The following is a 22,372-nucleotide window of genomic DNA, read 5'->3' on the forward strand; positions in this document are numbered from 1 at the left end:
GCCTTTCTGTCCCTGTTACCAGCATCTGAAGCCTGCTGTCCCCAGATCAGCACACTGGGATCAGGTCCCTGGGAAGGAAGGGGCCCAGGAGCTCCCCAAATTCACAGGGGGCTCCTGAGACCATGCCCTTCAGCACAGAGCAGTGGTCTGCATCTCTGTTGGTGAAAGGAAGCTCACTTTGAGGCCTTGGGGACACCTGAGCCTTTCTGAGCAGCCCCCCTCAATCCTTCCGGCCATCAGGGAAGGGTAGGCAAGGCCACTTCCTGCTCCTTCATTTAAGGGTCAGATGTGGCTCGCAAGTGGCCATCCCTTCCTTGAAAGTTCTTAAAGTGGAGTCCTAGACCTGGAACACCAAGGTGTCCTGGGCACATTAATGTGCAAACTTGACTGATCCACACTCTCTAGCTCAGAACCGCTGGGTGGGCCCAGATGCCTGTTCTCAAAGCCCTCGAGCCACACTGGAATTCCCTGGGGCCTGGACATGACTCCAACAGCCTTTGACTTCTGGAGGCCCGAAAAACAACAGGACACATGGACAGCCCCAAGGGACTACGGTGTGGAGTGTGCAGAAAGCAGAGCCAGAGGAGAGCGAATAAGTCCTGAGGCCAGTGGTCTCCACCAGCCACCTAGGTGCCGTGTCCTACTGCCCCACTGAGGTGTTTCCTTAAGAGCCGGTATGCCCTAATGGGAACTCAGAAAGCACATGCTTGGCTAACTTTGCTCTATATAAATTGCACCAGAGTCTCCCTTAACACGGCCTGCTTGTCCTGGAGCTGGGTCTCTTTCCTCCGCACCCTCCACGGCAGGTATTCTTATAAACAAGCAGCCGACACCTCGGGGCATCCTAAAGACAGTGTGGGAGTGATTTCTTAGGTAACTGTGTGTATAAATGCCTGAGTCCCACACCCCCACAGAAACGCCCTGCGGCACTCTCCTGTCCCCCCCCCCCCCACTGCCGTGAGCTCACTGCAGTCACTGCTCATACAGTCCCACCTGCACTGTGGTCAGGACGAGTGGACACTGAGATCTGGAGGGCCAGTCTGGGTCTCAGCCAGCGACCTAGAGGCAGGCCACATGGTGTGGCCAGTGCTCTCACCTCTCATCCGCCCAAGTCAACACAATCCCCAGAGAGGGACCCGTTCCATCACTGCAACTGAGCCCCAGCCCAGTGGCTGTGCCATGCTGTGCGGGGGGATTCCTGCTGAGCCCACCCCACCCTGCATGCCCTCCTCCTGCCCAATGCGCCTGGTGGCCACGGGTGGTGCAGGGGGCAGGCCTGCCGTGTGAGAGCGAGTGTGGCATGCTCTGGTCCTGACTATTGACTCTCCCAGAGGACAGAGGAGGGGTGAGACTGGGGTCAGCTGAGACGGGAGGAACAGCGTGTAGTGAGCAAGCACGGTAAAGTCTCGAGTTCACTGAGGATGGCCGTGGCCCAAGGAAGCCACCGGCTGTTTCACATGACCCTGAAAGACACACAGGAGGAAGGTGGGGTCTGGCAGCTGGGGTTGGTCCTGGGGTCCACCTGTCACAGGCAGGGACTCTGAAACCAAGTCACGATTTCTTTCTCAGTTAACGAGAGAATGGGCCTCATGTGACAGCTGAGGATGGGGCCTGGCAGGGGGACGGGGCCTGGTCAATGTTGTGCCACACCATGTCTGTCATCTGCTTCCTTTCCTACATCCTCAGGATTCTTTGCAGCCCAAGATGAGCACACACAGGGTCCCCAGAGCCCTGCAGAGGGCACCACAGGCTTCCAGGGCCCTGGTGTGAAAATGACATGGCATCCCTTCTGGGGCTTCGATTCAGAAATGAGATGCCAGAAGCCTGGAGCCACCAAAAGGACCACAGAGGAGCCTCCCAGAGCACTGCCCTTGTCCTGCCTCGGCTGCCAGTCAGAGCAGCGGGCACGGCAGCTTCCATGTTCGGGCATGAAAATCTAGCCACAGACTAAAATACACAGCCGATAAAATCTCACATCCTCCTAAAATGACCTACATTAACCTCCCTCATGAGGCAGGTTCTGAAGTGTAACGCCGCTGCGGAGCTTTGTTTCAATGGTGGAAATTTCCACTCTGCCACTCACAAACGTCCATGCTCAAATACAAATAGTCTCAAAGACCCAAAGCTCATCACCCAGTGACTTGGACGTTCTCAAAAGCCCTCCAGCAGGGACGAGGCTGCAGCTGCCTGTCTGCCACCTGTCAGTGCGCGACTCTTACACAAGAAGCTGTGGTCAGCATCCCTGAAGTGAGTGTTGACTTAGTCCCAGTATCAGTCATGAGTGGAAACCAGGGTACATCTTAGGGAAGGAAGAGGAAGTCTCAGAGAACTGCCTCGGGAAGCTGGGAAACTCTACCGTCAGGGACAACAGAGAGCTCAGAGCATGGGGACCAGAAAGCCGGGTGCAGTGGGAGACACTCTGGGCTGCCTGGCAAGGGACCTCGGGGCTCCAGCCACATCACCTTCATCCCTCGCAGGACGTGGCAAGACAACCTTCCTGCAGGGCTGCTGGGAAGGTGGAATAAGTCACTGCTCCAGAGCCAGGCGGTACCAAGCTGGTATTATCACGATCAATAGGAGTAAAAATGCATAACAAAGCCAACAATGTAAAAACCAACGCTCTGGCCAATTTGAGGTAAAACTCCCAAACGCATTGGCCTCTCATGAAGCAACGCCTCAGTTTTACCCACTGTAACTCTGGGACTGGCACGCCCACCAGCCCCATCTGCCTCATGGAAACTGGGGCCCAGGGTCACATGGTTAATAGGGGAGGAGCCAGGACTCAAAGGCAGGTGCAGGTGCCTGATGAAGAACCCACAATCCTATCACCTAATACCCTACCTGCCAACCTCAATGCAGGGACTCAGTGGTTGGGGTGACCTAGGAAGTCACGCAAGATCACGTTCCATGTGCCCAAGCCTCTTTCTTTTCCTCCCTACTCCTGAGCCTTCTGTGGGTTACAGGGACAGACTTGTTCTCTGATTTCATTCATTAGTGTGTGCTGACTGTGAGCCAGGCCTGGGCCAGGCAGCAGGGACACAGGACACAGGGACACAGAACAGTGCATCTGCAGCTCAGAAAAGGAAAGCCCAAACACACAAAGAATGCCTGGCTCCTGGGGCAGAGGGCTGTGAAGGTGCCTAGAAGGGCCTTCCTGACCAAGGCACTCGGCAAATGAGGCAGGCTTCCCCCAGCCTGGGAAGGCTAGGTGGTTCCCTGCAGAGGGCATCAAGTGGGCAAAGGAAACACAAATGCCTGAACAGGGACAGGAAGTCTCTACGGGGAAAGGAGAAGAGAAGCTCTGGCTTCCTGGCTCACCATCAGCACAGGGAGCACTTAAGAACTCAAGGTGTGCAGGCTTAGAGCAACGCCAACTCTACATCACCACCAGGCAAGCAAGCATCGGAAAATCATTAGTCCAAATGGTCTCCTTGGGTCTATTCAGGAACCCAGAAGGTTGGGCAAAGCATACATGGTGTTCAACATTTCACAAGGCACCTAGATTAATCCCCAAGAACTGGCCAGGCCAGTGTCTAGAGAAGGACAGGAGTCCCAGGTCTTCCAGATATTCAAATGGAGCACAGCTGGTAGAAATCACATGTGTCTTACATTAATGGGTTCACCAAAATCAGTAGATAAATAAATATCATAGATGCTGCGGCAAACACGCCCAAAGCTCAGCTGTTATTTGTCCTAGCATCCTCTGCCATGCCCAGGATGGGAGTGACTCAGCAGAAGGTGGAGGAGCTGTCACCTTGCACATGACCCTCTGAATTCCAGGTGGCTTAGTAGAGCCACACCCCAGTTTCAACGGGGAATTCACGGTTCCAAAGGCAGCCCTGGTCCTGGTCCAATGCCACCCACCAGGCTGCCCTGCCTCGTGGCTTCCCTACACTGAACTTAAACAAGGACTTTATAAAAGTCCCACATGGATCCTTCACAAGATCCCCGGCCACAGAACAACTGTGGACCAAAGGGCGCTGGGGAACCGGAGTCTCCCGCCTGCGGTGTCGCGCAGGCTGCGGGTCATTACGCTGTCCCTCAGTGAGGCCGCCGACTCCGCTCCAGCAGAAAGCCAGCCCGGGCGTCAGCGCAACCATCGTGATGGCTCCCCCACCAGCAGGGCTGGCTCCCACTTCCCTGTGGTCCTTGGGCGCTGGGTACAGGGGGAGGCGGTCCTCGGGTGCTGGGTACAGGGGGAGCCTACGGAGCGGGGACGGGCCCCAGTCCGCGAGGCTGAACCGACCAGAGGCCGAGCACCCGGACCAGGGCGGCCGCAGCATCCCCTCCCGCCCTAGCAACAGCGCCCGGCGCCCGGCCAATCGCGCTGCTCCCCGCCGCTACCGAGGTTACTAGCGAGCGTTGACCGCTAGTAACCCCGCGCAGGCGGCAGTGGATGACGGCCAGGCACTGCGCACGCGCGGCAGCTCCTCGCCCCCGCCCGCACCTCCTGCATTAGGGGGCCGCGCCTTGCGGTCTTCCAGAATCCAGACTTCACCTACAGTTAGCCCCCAGCAGGCCTGCAGCCACACCTGCATCTGAGCAAAAGGAAGCTAGTGGGAGCAGGTGTGTCCAGCCGTCTGCAGTGGCCCCAGGCCCGGCCAGCCTGAGAAAGGAGGGTTTCTACTCAATAAAGCCCACATATGGCTGCACTTGGTGGCAGAGGACAATTGGCCAAAATGAACTGTCCTTTGGGATAAACGTCTGTAACCCCTTCCCGGAGGTCCAGCGCAGCCCCCAGCGGGTGGTGGTGGGGTTGTGGACACTGAACAGAGCCCAAAGCTGCCCTCTGCCAAAGCACATGAACATCCAGGGCCATCTCAAGGGCAAGGAAGGCTTAACACGGCCCACTTTAGGTACATCTGAGAAGCTGCAAACGGAGGAGGTTTCCTTGGAGCACTGAGAGGCAGGAAGTCAAGGCCTGAGGTTCAGGTCTGAACCCTTGCCTGGCTCTTACTTTCCAGGGGTCCTGGGCAGGCGCTTCCTCCTAGAGAAGATAGCTATATGAGGCACCTCCCTGGGGCTCCCAAAGGATTTAATGAGACAATGTGCTAAAGCAAACAGCTTTTGCTCAGTAAACATGGGTTATTTTTAATCAAAAAATAAACACTTCTCCCAAAAAAAGTGGGAGGGGATAAGTAACAACTGAGAAATCCCATAAAACTCCTGCCAAAGGTTCACTTTCAAGACGGGTGCTGGGGTGTCAGGAGAGGGACTTTTGGTTGGAGTACACCAAGTTGCCTTATGACAGCACAAGAAACAGAAAACATGAGTCACATTCCCCTCTTGTCAAGCTCCACCCTCACCAGAACCTGCCCCCTGTGGAACCGCTCTGGTGCCCACCTCTCAAGCAGTGCTCTGCCCTCCTTTCCTCCGAGGGTCACACGCTCCTTATTTCCTCCCCTCAGGGTAGCTCTGGATTTAATACCCTTTTGCTTTGTTCTTGGTTAGCCCCACCACCACCACCTCAATTTGTGAGCTCTAGACCCAGAAAACTTGTTCTGCAGAGTTCCCAAAAGCAGAAATTGGATCAACTAATGAACATTTCTCGAATCAACAGACAGAAGCATTTTCTAAGAATGAGGGTTGTGCAAACACGGCCCTAAGGCCTGGGAGGCGTTGGTTCCTGGTTGTGAAGTACTCAGGCTGGCCATCTGCAGTCGGGATGGTGCAAGAGGCTTGCTCCCCAGTGTGGGAGGTCAGCCTGGGCAGCTCCAGGCCCCACTGGCTCAGAGATGGGACTCTAAATATAGGTCTCAGTTGGACCTAACCACAACCTTGAGTTCACTCTTGCATGTCTTACTTTTGACAGGGAATGGCTTTTACCCCACAAAGCACCAAGGTAACTAACAACACACAGCTGGCAAAGTGGGAAGTGAAACTCTTGACTGCTGATCAGGCTAGGTGGACCCTGCAGCCGCATCTGCTGCCATCCTTGGCCCTGGAAACTGTGACTGACACCTCTTCCCACATGAGCAAAATGCCTGGCATCAGATCTGATGGTAAGCTTTCTTGGGCACAGCATGAACTTCACCACCATGTAACAGATAGAGCATTCGCCTCATGGCAAACCCTAGTTTGCAGGGTGTGGTCTTCCTAAATAGTTCTAATCTGATGTGCATGGTTACCTTTGTGCCTTAAATAATCGAATCTGTTGATCCTAGAATTGAACTCAAAAGGAGCAGGTGTGTGGTTACTAAACATTTTTTTCCTGCCAATTTATAAACAAAAGAAATGGTTTCATGTTCAACCAAATGTCCCCTGAGGTTATTTCTTGCCCTGGCAATTAGGTTCTGGTTTAAGGGGAGGGCTTCAGTTTGGGGATGTGAAGTTTTCAAGATGCAAGCCTACAGGTGCTAAATGCAATCAGACACCCCCCCACACACCCCATTCAGGGAGAATGAGTTGTCATGGATGTCCTCAGAAAGCAAGGCAGTGGCAGCAATGCCCTGTGCAGGCAACAGGCCTACCTAGTTGTTTGAAGAAGCCAGATGGCTCAAGAATAGGAGCCCTCCCCAGGAGAGTGACAGAGAATTAGCATGTCTAAATAAGGATCATGCCAATCAGAAGGTGAAACAGAAGAGCAGATGCGGAGGCCCACGTCTCAGGGCCATCTAAGCCAGGTCTAGAGGCTGCCGCGCCCTAAGCTGCAATGCTTTGTAACCAAGACCTCCAATTCCAGGTCACCTGATGATGGTCTGCTTCCCATGAGGCACGGGAAGGGAGAGGACACGTGCAGACTGGAGGAGGGGGCTGCCAGGCCCTGGCTGTGAAGACTCTCCTTGTAAACCAGCACACACAGACACTATGCGCTCGTGTGCCATGAGTCTGCTGAACTGGCCCATTCTTGACATTGTCTCTAAGCTTATTTGGGGGCCTTGAAGACAGAAGTTGAAAACAGTTCCAGAAAGCCTTATCACTGAAGGTGCTGTCCCTCAGGGCCCTGAGTGGGTGGCCTGCCTATCTGTCCCCTGGGAGCCACCAAACCCTGAGAACCCAAGAACTGGGCCCAGTGGGGAGGAAAAGAGCTCTCCAGTCCTTTGAGTTCACTGAGGCAAACTCGGGCTGTTGGGCTCCTCTTTGTAAGCACCCCAGCCTCTAGCAAGGAATCTTTGCAAGGAGACTGCGGCTGTCACACTTCAGGAAAAAATTAGCTACAGCATTAAAAGCAATTTCTCTTTACACCCAAAGAAAGCTACCTTAGCACAAAAGTTCCAAAGAAACACAAAAGCAATTCTCCCTAGGGGACTACCAATCTCCCCTCAAGTCTAAGCAGCCCTTGACAGCCCACCGCCACCCTGAGGACCCCTGCAGCCTTCCCTTCCCCGGGCTGCCCTTCCATGCCTGTGCCAGTGAGTTGGGTCATGCCACCTAGCACATGGTTCCAATCCAGCCTTCCTCATGGAATTCCGGAAAGGATTTGCTAGTGGTTCACCCCTCATTTTTGCCAGCCTGTAATGACAAGTCTTGGAAAATAGCTATGGAAATTAAGAGAAAGAAAACTTCACCTTAACAAGGGTGTTCAAAAGCATTTTTGCAGCTTAGAAGCAAACCAATACGGATAATCTAACATGGAGCTGCCCAGAATGTTTAACTCCTGCCTGGGTTTTGGAAAGCATGTGGCTGGGTTAGTCTTAAAGCTGCAGTGGTACTCCATGGAGTGTGGCCGGGGGAGGTAATGCCCACCTGAGAACAGTGAAGAAAACACTCTAAAACTCCAAGTGTGACTGCTGTTGTCCCCAACCTGAACTTCCTCACAGGGCCATTCCAGGGGTCCTCTCCCCATGCTCACAGGCTCCCCTCACTGATGAGGGGACAGAACAGGGTGTCTGCACAGGGGGAAGAATTCCTCCCCACATCCAGGGGCAGCCGCATCCCAGCAGGCTGATGAAAAGGAAGACAGGGCAGACCCCAACCGCGCCATCTGCATGTGGGGCACGGTGCATCCCCCTCAGAGCCAAGTGTTCCCAAGGTTCCCTGTGGACAACTGACCTTGCCCTGAAATCCCAGGTCAGGTTTCAAGTCCCGCGTTCCCTACTGCGGTGACCTTGGTACATCTCCAGATGTCATGTCACAGTCTTTCACAAGTAGAATGGACAGAATTCCTCCTGAATCCACGGTGAGCCAAGTGGCCTGAGACCATGCCCTAAGACAGTCAACTGTGCATGAAAGGGTCCAGAGATACTGGGGGGAGGGCAAGTCTACAGAGCACCCAAGCCTGCCTTCTGCCCACGGGGGCCATTATGTCTAATGTGAATGGACCCCTACGTGAAAAATCTCCTCACTCTCATCTCCACCTCTGAATCTGGACTCTCTTCTTCACAAGGATCCCAAGTGCTACCAAAAGGTGTCTATCTTATAGGAAGCTCAGGCTCACACTAGGGGTGATCTGAAGGCCAGCTCTCTGGTCCATCCCCTGATACAGCAGCCTGTGTGACGGCACTAAGTTCGTCAGTGTTCCAAACCACCCGTCCCATCCACTCAAGCTACGTGAGCGAATTCCTTGAGGGAAAGTAATTACTGTATCCGAAGCCGGTGAAATTATCCTTGGGGTGTGCTTCTTCCTCCTGAGAATAGCTCCTCTCACAATTACGCTCTCTACCAGGAATCTATTATAGGAGCTACTTTGCCCTCCAAAGACATCATTAATCATATTGTGAAAATGTAACTACAATTGAAAATACAAGATGTTTTGTGAATCGCCAAGTTCAGTGCTTGGCAATCACCCTGCTCAGTGGTTCAAGAACACAGGCCTGACATTTCCTTAAAAATACTGCTATAGGCCCACTCGATGCCTCTCTTCTAAGGATGCTGAAGTTCTCTCTTCCCTGCTTGCTTTACCGTAACCACTGGAGTTCACAATGCCACCGAGGTCACAGGCCCAGCTTGCTGGTACAGCATTCTGTGTTGAGCTGTGTGGGAGCACTGTGTCCCAGGGGAAACTGAGGGAATGGCTTTCCCGGAATCCTCCAGAGTCTCGGAAGTGGAAAGGAACGACTTCCCCCGGCTTGGGCTCTGACCGTGGGCAGAACACATGGCTTCCTGTTCCTTCCCCAAGCTCGGAGGCAGTCGGACCCTGAGCTCTCAAAACTTCTTTGCCTCTCATGTGGTCCCTTAAGTGACGCCAGGGTGTCCAGCCCCAGAGTGATCGTTAGAGTTAGCTCAACTCTTGGAGTCGAATTTTAAAAACTGAAAACAATCAACCTAATACCATCAGCTAATCAGGTGACAGTGTAAGAGAAGTCACTCCTATGCTGGAGGTCATCCTTGGAGTCACACAGAGATGACAGCCACCACGAGGAAAAAGAAATGCAGAGAGTGGCTAGGACTGGGCCTCTCAGCCTGACCCAGTCACTGAGATGCTCACTAGAAATTAGAGGACAAAGCAGGAAAAGGAGGTGCCCACCTGCACAGGTGGGGCAGCCTCTGCTTACTGAGGAGCAGAGGAGAGGGCGGTGCCATGTGGGAGTGGTACGAGAGGAATCCGCACACACCAGTGCCCAGAAGGACACCTGCAGGGCAGCCCTGGGCCTGGCCAGATTAACGCAGGCTGTATTGCTCATGCTGGGTGTGGCCTCGTTGGGGAAATGGGGTACCAGGATATGGCACTCAAGAGCAGACTGTGAGGGGGGCAGGGAGCATGGAAAGGACATCTGCAGCTGTCTCCCTTCAGCGGGGACACCCCAGGCTTTCCTGGTTGTGGCCTCCAGCCCAATGGACCACCGGGGTTCCATGACACTCCTAGGGCACCTGAGCCTCCAGGACAGCACTGCTGCCTGCTGGCTGCATGAACCCAGCATTCTGGAAGCCCCTGAACTGGGCAAGCCATGGCCAGCATGCCACCACAGAATGAGAAATTGCTGCTCAGTCCCAGGCCTGTCCCTGCCTAGCTCAGGAGCATAGACAAACCCTGAACCACTGCCAGCCACTGTGCCCCTTCCACAGAGTGACAAGAAGATGGGTGATTCTTTCCCACCCTAAACTCATGCTGGAGTGGTAAACCATCTAGACTCTGATTTGCAGATTCCAGGAACAAAGGAAGGACTGGGTCCAAGGGGCTGGGAGTTCAGGGACAGACCCAGCACACCCAGCAGCTGCCACTGAGGAAGAAGCAAGCCGGGGAGGAAGTCTGCCAGCACATCACACCTCACTGGTTTCTCAACCAGCAACTGGGACACACCAGGCCAATCACATCTGTCACCCGCTCTGGCTTTGCCTCTCTGACTCATGGGCAAGTCCCGCAGACCCATTTCCACCTCCTCCCTGCAGGAGCCCACGGAGGTTACTATAGGGCAAGCAGTGGCTCCTGGCTGAGCCTCCTGAGGGCCACTGAGAATGGACAGTTGTGTCCCTTCAATGCCAAGAAGCCACCACCTGCAGGCTGACTCAGATGGTGGATATAAACAGTTTGAACTCTTAGAGAACACAGGGTGGACAAGCCACACAGCTGGCGAGGTGGACAATACTCGCAAACCACAGCTGGGCACCTCTGTGGCCAGACTTTATGTGCCAGGTTTTACACCAAGATGCTGTCAGGGTATTCACACATCTGCACGTCTGCATCACAAGCCATCTTCCTCTTACGGACACCCACCCCATCTCCACCCTCAGATGGCCTCTCCAAGGCCACACATAGCAGAGGGATGGAAACCCCTCTGTGCCCCTCCCAGGTTGGCCACAATCACACAAACAAACAAGGCCGAACATAACAACCCTGCCCCAGTGGTTTCTTGGTACATGTTTCTATAAAATCTACCTTCAAGTTAGAAAGAAAAAGCTACACCTCTATGTTGAAATTCCAACAAGCTCAAAAGAATGGGCCCAAACCTGAGCCTGGCACAGAATTTTTTCTAAACAAAACAGGCTGGCATGCTCTAAAAATGTAAGTATCAGCTAACCATGGTATGCAGTCGGCCCCTGAGAGGGCACAGGATCTGCTCCTGGTTGTACCAACACAGGCATAATCACCCAACAACCACTGGCCTCCTGGGTCCCAGGAAGCAGGCTTGCTTAGGTTCCAACTTACGTTTACAACCAAGTCCAGGTGGCCCACACTAGCGATCTTAAAGGCTCAGTTTCAAGAGGGTAGAGAAACAAAACAAAGACATGAGGGAAAAGAAGAAATAAAAAGAAAAACAGAAAATCCGCATGGGTCCTTTCAAAAAGAAAGAAAGGATGAGTCCAGATTTACTGAGAGTCCTAAAAATTATAGTATTCCGGTGGTGACTGCATCACTTTTTCTGATCCAAATTCCTCTCAGATTTCCAAGTTGCTTCTAGTGCTTCAGTAGAAATAAGAGACCAGCACCCTCCTCCCCAGCCTCTCCCACCCAAGGAGGGGTCCCCCGATGGACAATGTGTGGACATAAAGCCCACAAGAGGCAGATCAGGTGGACAAAGAAGTACCAACCCAGGAGGTGTCAATGCTCTGCATGCTGGAAGTTGGGCTGGGAAAGGTGGCTGAGAAACTCAAACGCTCGTCATAACCCCCTGAGCACCCAGGAAACTGGGGGCAACCTCCTGCACAGAGTGGCTTGACGGGACCCCTGGGTTCCCTCCTCCCCACTCCCTCTGTTTTTATCTACACAGCCCACTTTCCAACAGCTGGCTTTTCTGTAGCCCAACAGCACCTCCCATCTCAGAGCCCTTCCAGATGATGGGTTCTCAGAGAGGTCATGGCAAGCGCCGGCTTCCTGACACTTCAGACCTGAGAGGTGGCTCCTGCCTTCTGGTTTACTCTGCATAGCTGGAAAATTGCTCCAACCTAAAGGGCAGACATAGACTGACACACACAATATCCACCAAAGATAGCCTGGAGCACCTGCCAGAAATGAGCACACACGGATACTGGCCAACCTCTACTGAGCATCCCCAGTCTGAAAATCTGAAACCAAAATGCTCCCAAGTCTCAACCTTTTGAGCAATGGCATGACATCACAAGTAGAAAATTCCACAACTGACCTCACGTGACATGTTGCAGTTAAAATGTAGGTGCACTAATAATATCGCATAGGGTGTATATGAAACGGACAAAGGTCAGGTTTATGTATCTCATTATACATAATGAGATATCCATCCCTGAGATACCTCATTATGTATAAGCAAATATTCCAAAATCTCAAAAACAAATCTAAAATCTGAAATACTTCGGGTCCCAGGCATTTCCAATAAGAGATACTCAACCTGTAATAATACCACACAACTTTACAGTCACCGTGAACTTTCAGATCACTTAGTCCAAACTTTTCATTTCACAGCTGAGAAGTTGGCATAAAGCAATTAAATAAATCAGCCTGAACAGCGAAGGCATTGGAAAGGAATCTCAGCCCCCTGACTCCCAGACCTAGGTTTTCCCCAAATGACCAGTGGCTTCCATCCACAGTCTCTTTCCAGTTCAGTGTCCAAATCGGCCTCTCTCCCTACCTTTCTTCCTCCACCAGGGTCCTTCGGGAACGGAGTAGGAAAGGTCTTTGAATTCGATGTTCACAGCTGCTCTCCGGGGCAGGGAGGAAAAGCGCTGGGCCTCGGTGAGATTGTTGTCCACCTTCTTCAGATGCCCGTTCAGAAGGTCGGTCTCTGCATCGTCCACATTGCTGGAGACCACCTCGTCCACAGAGACGCACACAGACTTGGGCTCCATCATCGCTGCGGAGTAACTGCTGGCATTCTAGAAAGATGAAGAGGAAGCACAGACGTGTTATCTGGCACCCAGAGAGCAGGAAAGTCAGGAGACGGGCACGAGACTCAGGGCATCCATTATTAACAGCCCGCTTCTCTCGCAGGAGCAGACACCAACCACAGGCACTGTCACTGCCAGCCATCACTCTTTCTTCTATTAAAGATGCTTAGATAAAACGTCAAACTGAACTTCCTTCGGAACCATAAAACGTAATCACAAAACCATAGTATAAGTGAATCACTCTTCAGTGAAGATAACACCAGCCACCATAAAAAATTATTTGTTTATGGTCAACTCATTAAAAACATCAAAGACACATGAGGCTGCTAAGAAACGCATAACTGGTAAAGATTTATTGAAAAGCTGTTTGAGTGCCTTCCTTTTGAAATCCCGTAATGAATGCACAAGTAGAGCTGTGGGGTTTGTGGGGACGGTCTTTGTATTTTACTTTTAAATTTCCCAGATCACTTGTGACTCTCTCACTGCGATTTCACAAGACCACCGAGGAGCAGGAAGGCTTCACCTTTTTTCTCTATCATACAGAAAAGGAAGCTGAGGCACAGTTTAAGGAGCTGCTCAAAGTGAAGAGCAGGAGTGACGTTTGAATTTGAGTCATCACAAAAGTCTAGGTGTTCGTCCGGCTGCATGGCCACAGTGCCTCAGGCCTGCATTGGCTTTTTCCTTCCACTGTTGGGGTGGAACTGTGCCTGGCACACGCTAGGCAAGGGCCTGACCTCTGGTTGCACCTCCACTCCTGCCCTGGCCTTTAAGCTCCTGTCGGGAGTCAAATGAACTGTGGCCGGCAGGCCAGTGGAGACCAGAAGCAGTTATGCACAGGAGGGGTGGGCTTTTCTCATGACTTGGGGACCCTGGCCCAGTCAATAAGCCCCAGAACCTCCAAACACAGAAGACCCTAGGGTTCTTTTCTAGATGTCTCCTGAATCAAATGCAGGGGCCTTTCACAACACTCCACCATGCTGCTGACAGTGTGCCTCTGTGAGAGCGCCTGCCCCCGCAAGCCTGCCCACAGGTCACTTCAACTGCACTACCCAGGGACAATGCCCCTGTCATTTGTTCTAAAGTGGGAACACATCATGTTGTTCCTCTTCCATAGGTTTGCTAAGTATTTCTTATCAAAAATCCAAAATAAAACCAGAGAACGGATTGTCTATAATAGGCCCCCCCACACAAGAAAACTCAAATGGTCACCTCCCCCTACTAGCATGTCCCCTCGAGGGCAGGTGCCTGAATCACAGAGAAGTTAGAGTTAGTTCCACTAGGTATTTAGGGTTCCAGAATCTAGCTCTAAGCTTGGGGGTTCTAAACACTTGAAACACAACTGGGGGTTGGGAATGGAGAGTTGGGCACAGGAATTCTGGATCTTTGGTGATAGAAAATATAGCTTCTCATTACAAAGATATCCACACACCACATGCCTCGCAGGCATTTCCCATCTCCCAAAAGCTTCACCAAATGAAAACTCAGCTCATTGACTCCTGTGTGAATGGAAATGAAGGTGCAGAGTAAGGAGGTTCAGCCCTGAGCATGTACGCTGTTTCAAATGCCAACCTAAGTAGGCAGAGTGAGGGAAGGCTGGGTCTACCCTGTGCACCCTGCGAGAGCTCCTCAGGCTACACCCACCTGGCTGGGTCCTTGAAGGGGTTCTAGAAGACTCTGCTAGATCAGTGGTCATGGGCCTTGGTGATGTGGCAGGAACGTACCCCTGTGGCCCAGAGCCTACCAAGCGTGCACCAGAGGACTTCCCTCTGCCCATTCCACCTGCCCCTTAGGTCCTCTTCTGCTGCCCCTAGTGTCACTCATGTGGACTCCAAAGAGTCTGGGAAGCACCAGGTCGTGGCTTTGGGGGCAGGGATGTTGAGGAGCAGTGGGCAACAGGTAGCTCTGGCCTGGTTCCAGAGGCCACCCCAATCCCTGCTTGCAATACAAATAGAAGCCAAGAGTGCTGGTCCCACGCCCATACCCGCTGCAGGCTGGGCTCCCTCCCAGGACCTCCAGGGCGGGTGCTAGGGTGGGTGGAGTGTTCTGGTGCCCTCTCCACTTGAGAGCCCTCTTGACCTCTACCCCTTGGATGCCAGTTGCAGTGAATCATGGATCCCTCTCCACAGGCACCCACCACAGGGGGATCCAAAGCTCGGGTGGATGGCTTCTTGTTGAGGAAACTCCTAGGAACCCAGGGGGAAGCCACCACTGTCCCTTCCATCCCTCAGTCATAGCGGCTGTGGGTTGTGAAGAGAGTCTAGATTTTCCATTAGACCCCAAGCCCATCCGGTCACTCACTCACTTGTTCATTCATTTAACAAACTGCACACCAGATGAAGCCAGTTCTGCAGACATGGCCTCTGGCCTCAATGAGCCCAAGTCCAAGACTTGGTCCCAGATAAGAAAATAGACAATCACAATAGGGTGGGACAAAAGCCACCAGAGACTCAGAGGGGGCACAGGAGGCTCTGGGGTGGGGGCAGGGCTCAGGGTAAAGTCTTCCTGCAGAAATACAGTCTCAGGGCTGGGGTTGTGGCTCAGTGGTAGAGCACTCGCCTAGCATGTGCGAGGCACCGGGTTCAATCCTCAGCTCTGAATAAAAATAAAGAAACAAAATAAAGATATTTAATAAAAAAAAAGAAATACAGTCTCAGCTGAGGTCAGCAGGTAAGGGGCAGGTGCTGGAGCACCATGCTCCTGCAGGCCAGCAGCATATAAAGTGGAGCACTCAGAGACCTGCAGGAAACGCAGGGACTGGAGATGGGCTCTCATGGTGGGGAGAGCAGCAGGTGGGGGCTTCAGTGTAAGATGAGACCAGAGGGGCAAACAGGGTCCCCATGCTGAAGGGCTTGCGAACACATGAACTTTGTCTGGAGGTTGGTGGGGAGCCAGAGAGGGATCCCAAGCTGGGCAGTAACAGGATGGGAGCCGCAGGATACCGCACAGTCCCCTCCAGTGCTGTGGAACTGAGATGGGGTGGGCTGCCCTTAACCAGAGGGTGGTGACCGGGCTGGAGACAAGTGGACAGGCCAGCAGAGCAAAGCGGTGGGACTAGTCTGATGTGGGAGTGGGAGAGAGAAGCCAGTACCAGGTGCTTACAATGTGAAGTGTTGAAGAGTGACACTTCACACACACTAGGTAAGCCACTGTCAACAAGGTGGCTGTTGATTCCACAGTTACAACATGCCTGTTAAACTTCAGCCATGATCACACCTCTTATCATCTCCGCAGCTCTAACAGTGGGGGAGGGGTAACTGCTCCAGTGTGGGAAGCACCAGCAGGGCCTGGTCACAACTCTTCAGTTAGGAAGTGGCCCTGCGGGGGTCCAGCTCCAAAGGCTCCCACCCAGCCACCTTGACAAGGCTTAAGCCCTGCTTAGCTCTCCACAGCCACAACTTGTGGGTGCTGCAGGGTCACCTGCTACAGGAGAATCCACTGCAGGCTGAGGAAGTCCCACAGTCCCACCCCATCACATCCCAGCCATGCACCCACTCCCACCCTTCCTCCACGGATGTCCGGCAGACTCACCCAATCTATAAAATCATGGACAACTGTGTAATGGGAGGCAGTGGCCTGTCACTCCAAAATAGACCAGCTCTCTGGAAACATCCTCAGATGAGAGCTGCCAGCAATGTAGGTTACAGCTAGCTTTTCCTCAGCCTCCTGAGCTCATTAAAAATAAAACAAACACCTATTCCCTCCCATGTCCCTCTTCCTGTTCTGTGGCTCTGTCCTGCTAGGCCTCCCCTCTCACCCACCAGTGCTGGGTAACACATGGTAAAGAGTCTGAGTTCATTCCTGCAGGTCGAGGGGCTGGGGAGACCCTGTTTGGGTGGCTCCTGGCTGCCCCTGGTGAGAATGTTTTCCTGGGTGCTAAGGAGAGTGGCTGGGGAGGTCCAGCTGAGTACTGAGCCCATGGAGAGGCCTGAGTACTGGCCCATGAGGGTCTCCAGGCAGCTGTGGCAAGATCGGTGCATTTGGAGATATGGCTGCTGACAGACAGAATTTTTGTTTAAAGTACCAGTTTTCAGAGAGGAAAATGATTTTCAAACAAAACAAGGTTATCTGAAAAAATAAGCCCAGCCATTAGCATCTACCTATGAGAACACATCATATGAACTCTGGGGCTGAATCAAACCGTAACACAGCATTCAACAAATTACTATAGAAAATCTATATATTAAAGTGTTCCGATTCATTTTTCCCACGAACAAGCCACCTCTGCAGCTCTAAAAGAACTTGAAGAATTATGCATCACTTAAAAGATCAGAAACTTCCTTCACCTGTAATGGGCATCAACAGCTTTAATTTTCCATTACGCTGGGAAAATTAGTAATTTAGGGATTCCAAGTAAACAAACAATCACAAAAGGAAGAATTTTCAGGTATTACTCCAAAATTCAACTAGATAAAAGTAAATGTCTTGAGGAGGGGACTGGATTGGCCCCTTCGCCCAGCTTTTTTCCACTGCCTTTTATGTACAGCAAGTCAAAGGCAGAGCACTCGCGGGTGGGGCGGGGGGGCTAGCCTGAGGGTCTCCGGACATCCACCTCCACCCCATCACCAACTTCCTTAATATGACGACTTCCCCCATTCTATCCGTTTACACAAAATCATTATATAATGAGCTGGCGCGCGGCATGTTCTACAGTAACCTGTTTGGAATCACAGGATGCAGTTGTCAGAGCAGAGCATGCGCACAAAGCCTGCTACCTTTTTTTTCTCTTGAGCTCAAGGCAAGAGGTAACTGTCGGTCAAATCCTGCTGAGCTCTGCTGACTTCAAATACAGGATGCTAAAAATGAAATAAAAGAGAGGGGAGGGGGGACCCGCGCACGCTGGGCACCGTGCGCTTACACCCTTGAGAAGGAGCCGGCAGGATAGTAATACACAGATAGATGATGGCAAACGGGATAATCCCAGTTGGAATACGGAGGACTTGCTATTTGTACTCTAGATGGCCTGAAATCTAGCCATTGGTACCTAATCGCAATGTCGGTGTGCTAGGCACAGAAGTAAGTGAAAGGTCGTAGAACCAGGCGAGGTGGGTGGGTGGGCTGTGGTTAGCTTGTTTGTTTTCTCGTGAGCAAACACGCAAGGGAAGATGCTTGACCACCCATGGGAACAGCACTTGCTGTAACTGTCTAGCCAGCACTCCGTCATCCCCTTGGAGCCGGTTCCCTCGGGAGAAGAGAGATGCGCGCCTCTGCCCCACCCGGGTCGCCCCAGCGCGCAGGAAGGCAGTCGGCAAGGATCCAGGCTCGCCCCCCACCCGTCTCCCCGGGGACTCCGCCGCCCCCTCTGCAAGTAGCTGTCCCCAAGGAGAGCAGAGGCAGCGCAGGCCCCTGCTCTCTGGAAGCCTATCCTCTTTTTGTTCCTCCAGACTGTGCCGGAGTTCCGGAGGGTGGCTCGCGAAGCCCCTGCTCTCCAAGTCCAGTGCCGTGAGCGCCAGCAGAGATCCGACACTCCCTTCCCTCAGGCCCACGCTACAGCCCCTCTCCTCGCGCCCCTCACCTGGAGGCAGACGAGGCCAAAGCCCTCCGTGCACTTGTGGGGCTGCTCGCTGCCGAGTGCCCCAGTCCTGCCCCCTCCGCCTTCGCGGCATCCTCGGCGGGTGCAAGTAGCATCCCGAGACGCCAGGTGGCCAGGGCGGGGGCCTCTCGGAGTCAGGCACCGGAGAAAGAGGGCTCTGGGTCAGCGTCCAGAGCGGGCGCGCTCCCAGGGACGGGGTGTAAGGGGAGCGTGAGGGTCTTTGTGTGTTTTCTGCGCTCCTTGAAAATAACACCAAGCCCGGCCGCAAAAGATGCGCTCACTCACCATGGCTGTGCCGACCGAGAAAGCGGCCATCAGACAGGCCATGCCCCGGGGGCGGCGGCGGCGGGGACCAGGAAGCGGGCAGCAGGGACAAGGCTGCGGAGACAAGGCTGCGCTGGCTCCGGGCTCTGCCGCTGCGCCCCGCGCGGCCTCGGGCTGAGCTATAGCCTGGGTCCGGCCCGGCGCCCCGGCCCCGCCCCGCCCTGTGATTGGCCGGCGCCGAGGGGGCGGGCGGCCGGCAGGTGCGCGTGCTCTTGTTTTGCTCCTGCGGGGGGCGGCCGGCCTGCAGCGGGTTCCCGAGCCGCGGGCCCGACTGTGCACCTGTGGATCGGCGGACGCTGTAGACCTGCGCCTGTCCGGCTCTCTGAGGTCCAGAGCGCGCGGGGGTTGGGCCAGCACGGCCCGGACGAGCCCGTGGGGGACGCCCAACTGCGAGGCCTGGAGCTCAGAAAACCGCTGCCTTCAAACCTGGGGGCGGTTGTGTGGACGCCGCAGGAGGGGGTGTTAGGGGAGCGAGGGTGAAGAGCGGATGGCTTCTTTTTTTTATTCTGTCGTTGTTGGGCACCTCGCTGCCAGGTAGAGAAGCCTAAGGAAGAAGAGACGACTGCTCCGACGCCCCTCCCTCAGCCACAGCTCCAAAGTGGGGCGACCCCCACACGAGGCAGCACATGCTCTCTTACTGCAAGGCTGCTGTGCGCAAGCGCAGTGCTAACGCTAACTGCTGGTTGCCAGGTGAAGGTGCACAGGCCTCTGTCTGCGCCCCACTCCCGGAATAAAGGGAAGGCGCACTTTGCAGACCGTGGTGTTTTTCTTAAGTTCCACAGCTGTGTCCGTGGTCCTGTATAAGGAATGACACTAGATCGCCCCCCCATCTGGTCCCCTACGGGAGTATTAGATAGTCTGGCATCTGCTCAAGCCCTTATTATATGGAAGCGTGGCCGTTTCCTGATAACCAAGGCGACAAAGAATTCTTTAGCCCCGATCTCAGACAGCTGTGCTTTTGTTCAGTTGTTTGCATGTTGGGACAAAAACCAGGAATGTTTCCTCTCACCTCCAGCACACCTGAGCCACCGGCCACATCACACCTCTGGGAGCAGGCCTTTCTCCTCACCTAGGGAGGAGGCAGGCAGGCAGGTGGGTGACGCACCCACAGGTCCCCCACCTGTCCAGATTCTTCCCTTAGAATGGAAGGAAGGAAGAGCAAAGAGGAGAGGACCTGCTTTTGCCAGGCTGGTTCCCCTCACTGTGTCTGGACACTACCTCTGTTTTGCATTGGCTAAAGGAGGAAACCTGCGTTTCCACATGCCACTATCTGCTGTCAGTCCCAGGGTGCCCTAAATATGCTGAACGGGAGACCGACAAATCAGAGTGTTCTGAAAAGGGGGGATTTGCACACACAGAGAAAGAGAAAGTTCCTCCTCATTGCAGACTGGGCCAAGAAGAACATAAGAGAAGACCCCAATAGCAGAGGAGGAGGGGATTTGCATGTGACCAGGGTGAGGGTGTGGTGTCAGGGTGCCTGGTGTAAGGACATCCGTTTCCTATCCATAGCCAGTCCTCACACTTTCAGGGATGTCCAGATTTCCTTCTGGAAAGTTCTCTGCCCCCTAGTTCTCTGCCCTGTGATTTGCATGGGACTGACCAATCTTCAGTTCAAGTACAGGCCCAGTGTTTTCAGCCCCCAGGTTCCCCCCCCCCCCACAAGCCTGGCCACAATGGTTGGTCAGGAACTGGAGATGTTCACAGTGAGCGGGGATGGGAGGAGGACAGAGAGGGCAGGCAGCAATCAGCGGGATTGTGGGCCATGGAAAGCATCTTCATGTGCCATCTGTACCCTGGGGTCACAGTCGTCTCACTGGATGGGAAATCCCATGTGGTACATGGGGACATCCAACTCGGGTCCTTACACAACCTCCTGGTGTCCACTCTAGGAATGAGTCAGAGGTAGAGCTGAACAGATCTGTGGCTTTGACTCTTAGTTGTAAGTGACAGAAAGTCAACTCTGACAGGCCATACTGGGGGAATGCCTGTCTTTGGTGAAGCAAGGGTTCATGTGTGCTGGAGCGGTGCCTGGCAGGCCAAGGACTTGTGCTGCTACCTCAGCTGCTGGACTCTTGCTCTCCCCCTCTGACTCGGTCCTCATGCTGGCTTCTGCTCATGTGGGCTGTCCCCATACAGCCCTCCAAGCATCTCCAGGCCCAATCCTGTCAGCTGGCGACCAGTCACTGTGCAAGGGATGCCTAACCTTGAGGGGCCTGTTCTGGGCCACACGGAAATGGGCAGGTTAGCCCCATTGGAATCACACAGGAGGATGGGAGCCTAGATGCTTCCCCAGGCCATTTCGAGGCCTTCTCAACAGAAGCATGGGCCTGGCAGAAGCAAGAGGAGCTCGCCCCAGAAGCATTATGTCCAGATCCAACCCCAACAGGACTTTCTGCCAAGACATGACCAACAGGTGGGCCAAGCTGGGCTGGAAGACTTCCTGTCTCAACAGGAAAATTGGTCCATTATTGGGTGAAGTTGTTCCTCAGTACGCATGGGGGATTTGTTCCCAGACCCCTCTCTGATACCAAAATCTGTGGATATCCCTATGTAAAATGGTGTTGTATTTGCATACAATCTGCTTGCATCCTCCCGAAGACCATTTCATCTTATAATACCTACCACAATGTAAACAGTAGTTAAACTATTTTGTTTAGGGAAAATGACAAGAAAAACATCTGAATGTATTCAGTATAGACACAGTTTTAAAAATATCTTTGATCCCTGCTTGTTTGAATCCACAGATGCAGAACCCGTGGATACAGGGGGCTGACTAGCTGTTACCGTTAGCAAACTGTCCCTGAGTCATCACACTCCACGTCACATGTGTTAAAGGCAACGAAGGCACCGGTGATCTCTCCAGGCCTTTGCTTCTGCCCAGACATCCCCAGTCCTCCAGCACAGCTTCATAGGAGCTCCCCTTCTCTGGATGAGGACCTATTTCTCAGTGTCCCCTGTGACAGTCAGGGTCTACCACAGAACACCTATTGGATGTATGTCTGATCAAGACAGAGCACACCAGGAAAACCCACTCCTTGGCTTTGGACTCTGTTAGCAGAGCCCAGGTTGATACTGACGGGCAGCAGTAGACCCAGGCAACTTGAAGAGAAGAGCCACACAGGTCATTGGACTCAGCTGATTGCCTTCAGGTCCTTTTCATCACACTTCATGGCTCAAATCCTATTGCAGCAACTGTCCAGTTTCTCTCTGCTTCTATCAGCTACTGAGCTGAGAATGAGGAGAGAAGGCAGCCCCCAAGCGCTTGGTTTTAGGGTGAGGATCCTGCACTTGGTGCCTGGTGACGGTGGGGGCAGGCAAGCCAGATGTCCACAAGAACCTTTGGGGACATGCATGTCTTCCCCCTTCCCCACCTGCTAAGAAGAATTCTGAGGAATGTGCCTTGTGACTACAGACTTGTGGCTCTTCACTTGAAGTTGCCTGGGTCTACTGCTGGCCCCATGTGCCACATGAGATTGCTCACAGTCTGGTGGTTTGACGTTCAGCACCGAGGTGTGGAGTCTACCCTGCTGGAGGGCCCATGGCTCTGGGGCAGCCTAGTGGGCAGCACTGGGAAGACCATCCCCCACTCAGCTGCAGATCTGCACCTGAGCTCCTTCTAAGACCTGAGCCTCCAGCCTGCAGCTGGGCCCAGGCTGGTCTGCAGGTGCCAGGAGCTCTTCTGCATGCTGGGAGCTCACACAGGGTGGACTCAGAGGGTCCCCACCCCAAGTGAAGCAGACAGAGCCAGGTGAGGATTTGAAGTCTAAAGCTCCTGCCTAGACTGGCAGGTTGGAGGTTGCTCCAAGGGCCTCACACATGATAGACATCAGTCTTGGATTT

The 22,372-nt window shown here is 53.5% G+C and overlaps 1 protein-coding gene across 1 annotated transcript in view; it reads right to left on the minus strand.

The window, feature by feature from the left end:
- Abcg1 (ATP binding cassette subfamily G member 1) overlaps positions 1-18,610 on the minus strand; it is a 58,589-nt gene extending 39,979 nt beyond the window's left edge. The window contains exons 1-2 of the mRNA XM_076868227.2: positions 18,494-18,610; positions 12,423-12,666 (exon numbers count right to left, since the gene is read on the minus strand). Of these exons, the coding sequence (XP_076724342.2) occupies positions 12,423-12,666; positions 18,494-18,535 (286 nt within the window). The 5' untranslated portion in view covers positions 18,536-18,610. The remainder of the gene's footprint in view (positions 1-12,422; positions 12,667-18,493) is intronic.
- Between the last annotated feature and the right edge of the window lie 3,762 nt (positions 18,611-22,372).

Source organism: Callospermophilus lateralis, chromosome 10, assembly GCF_048772815.1.
Source record: "Callospermophilus lateralis isolate mCalLat2 chromosome 10, mCalLat2.hap1, whole genome shotgun sequence".
NCBI classification, from domain to species: Eukaryota; Metazoa; Chordata; class Mammalia; order Rodentia; family Sciuridae; genus Callospermophilus; species Callospermophilus lateralis.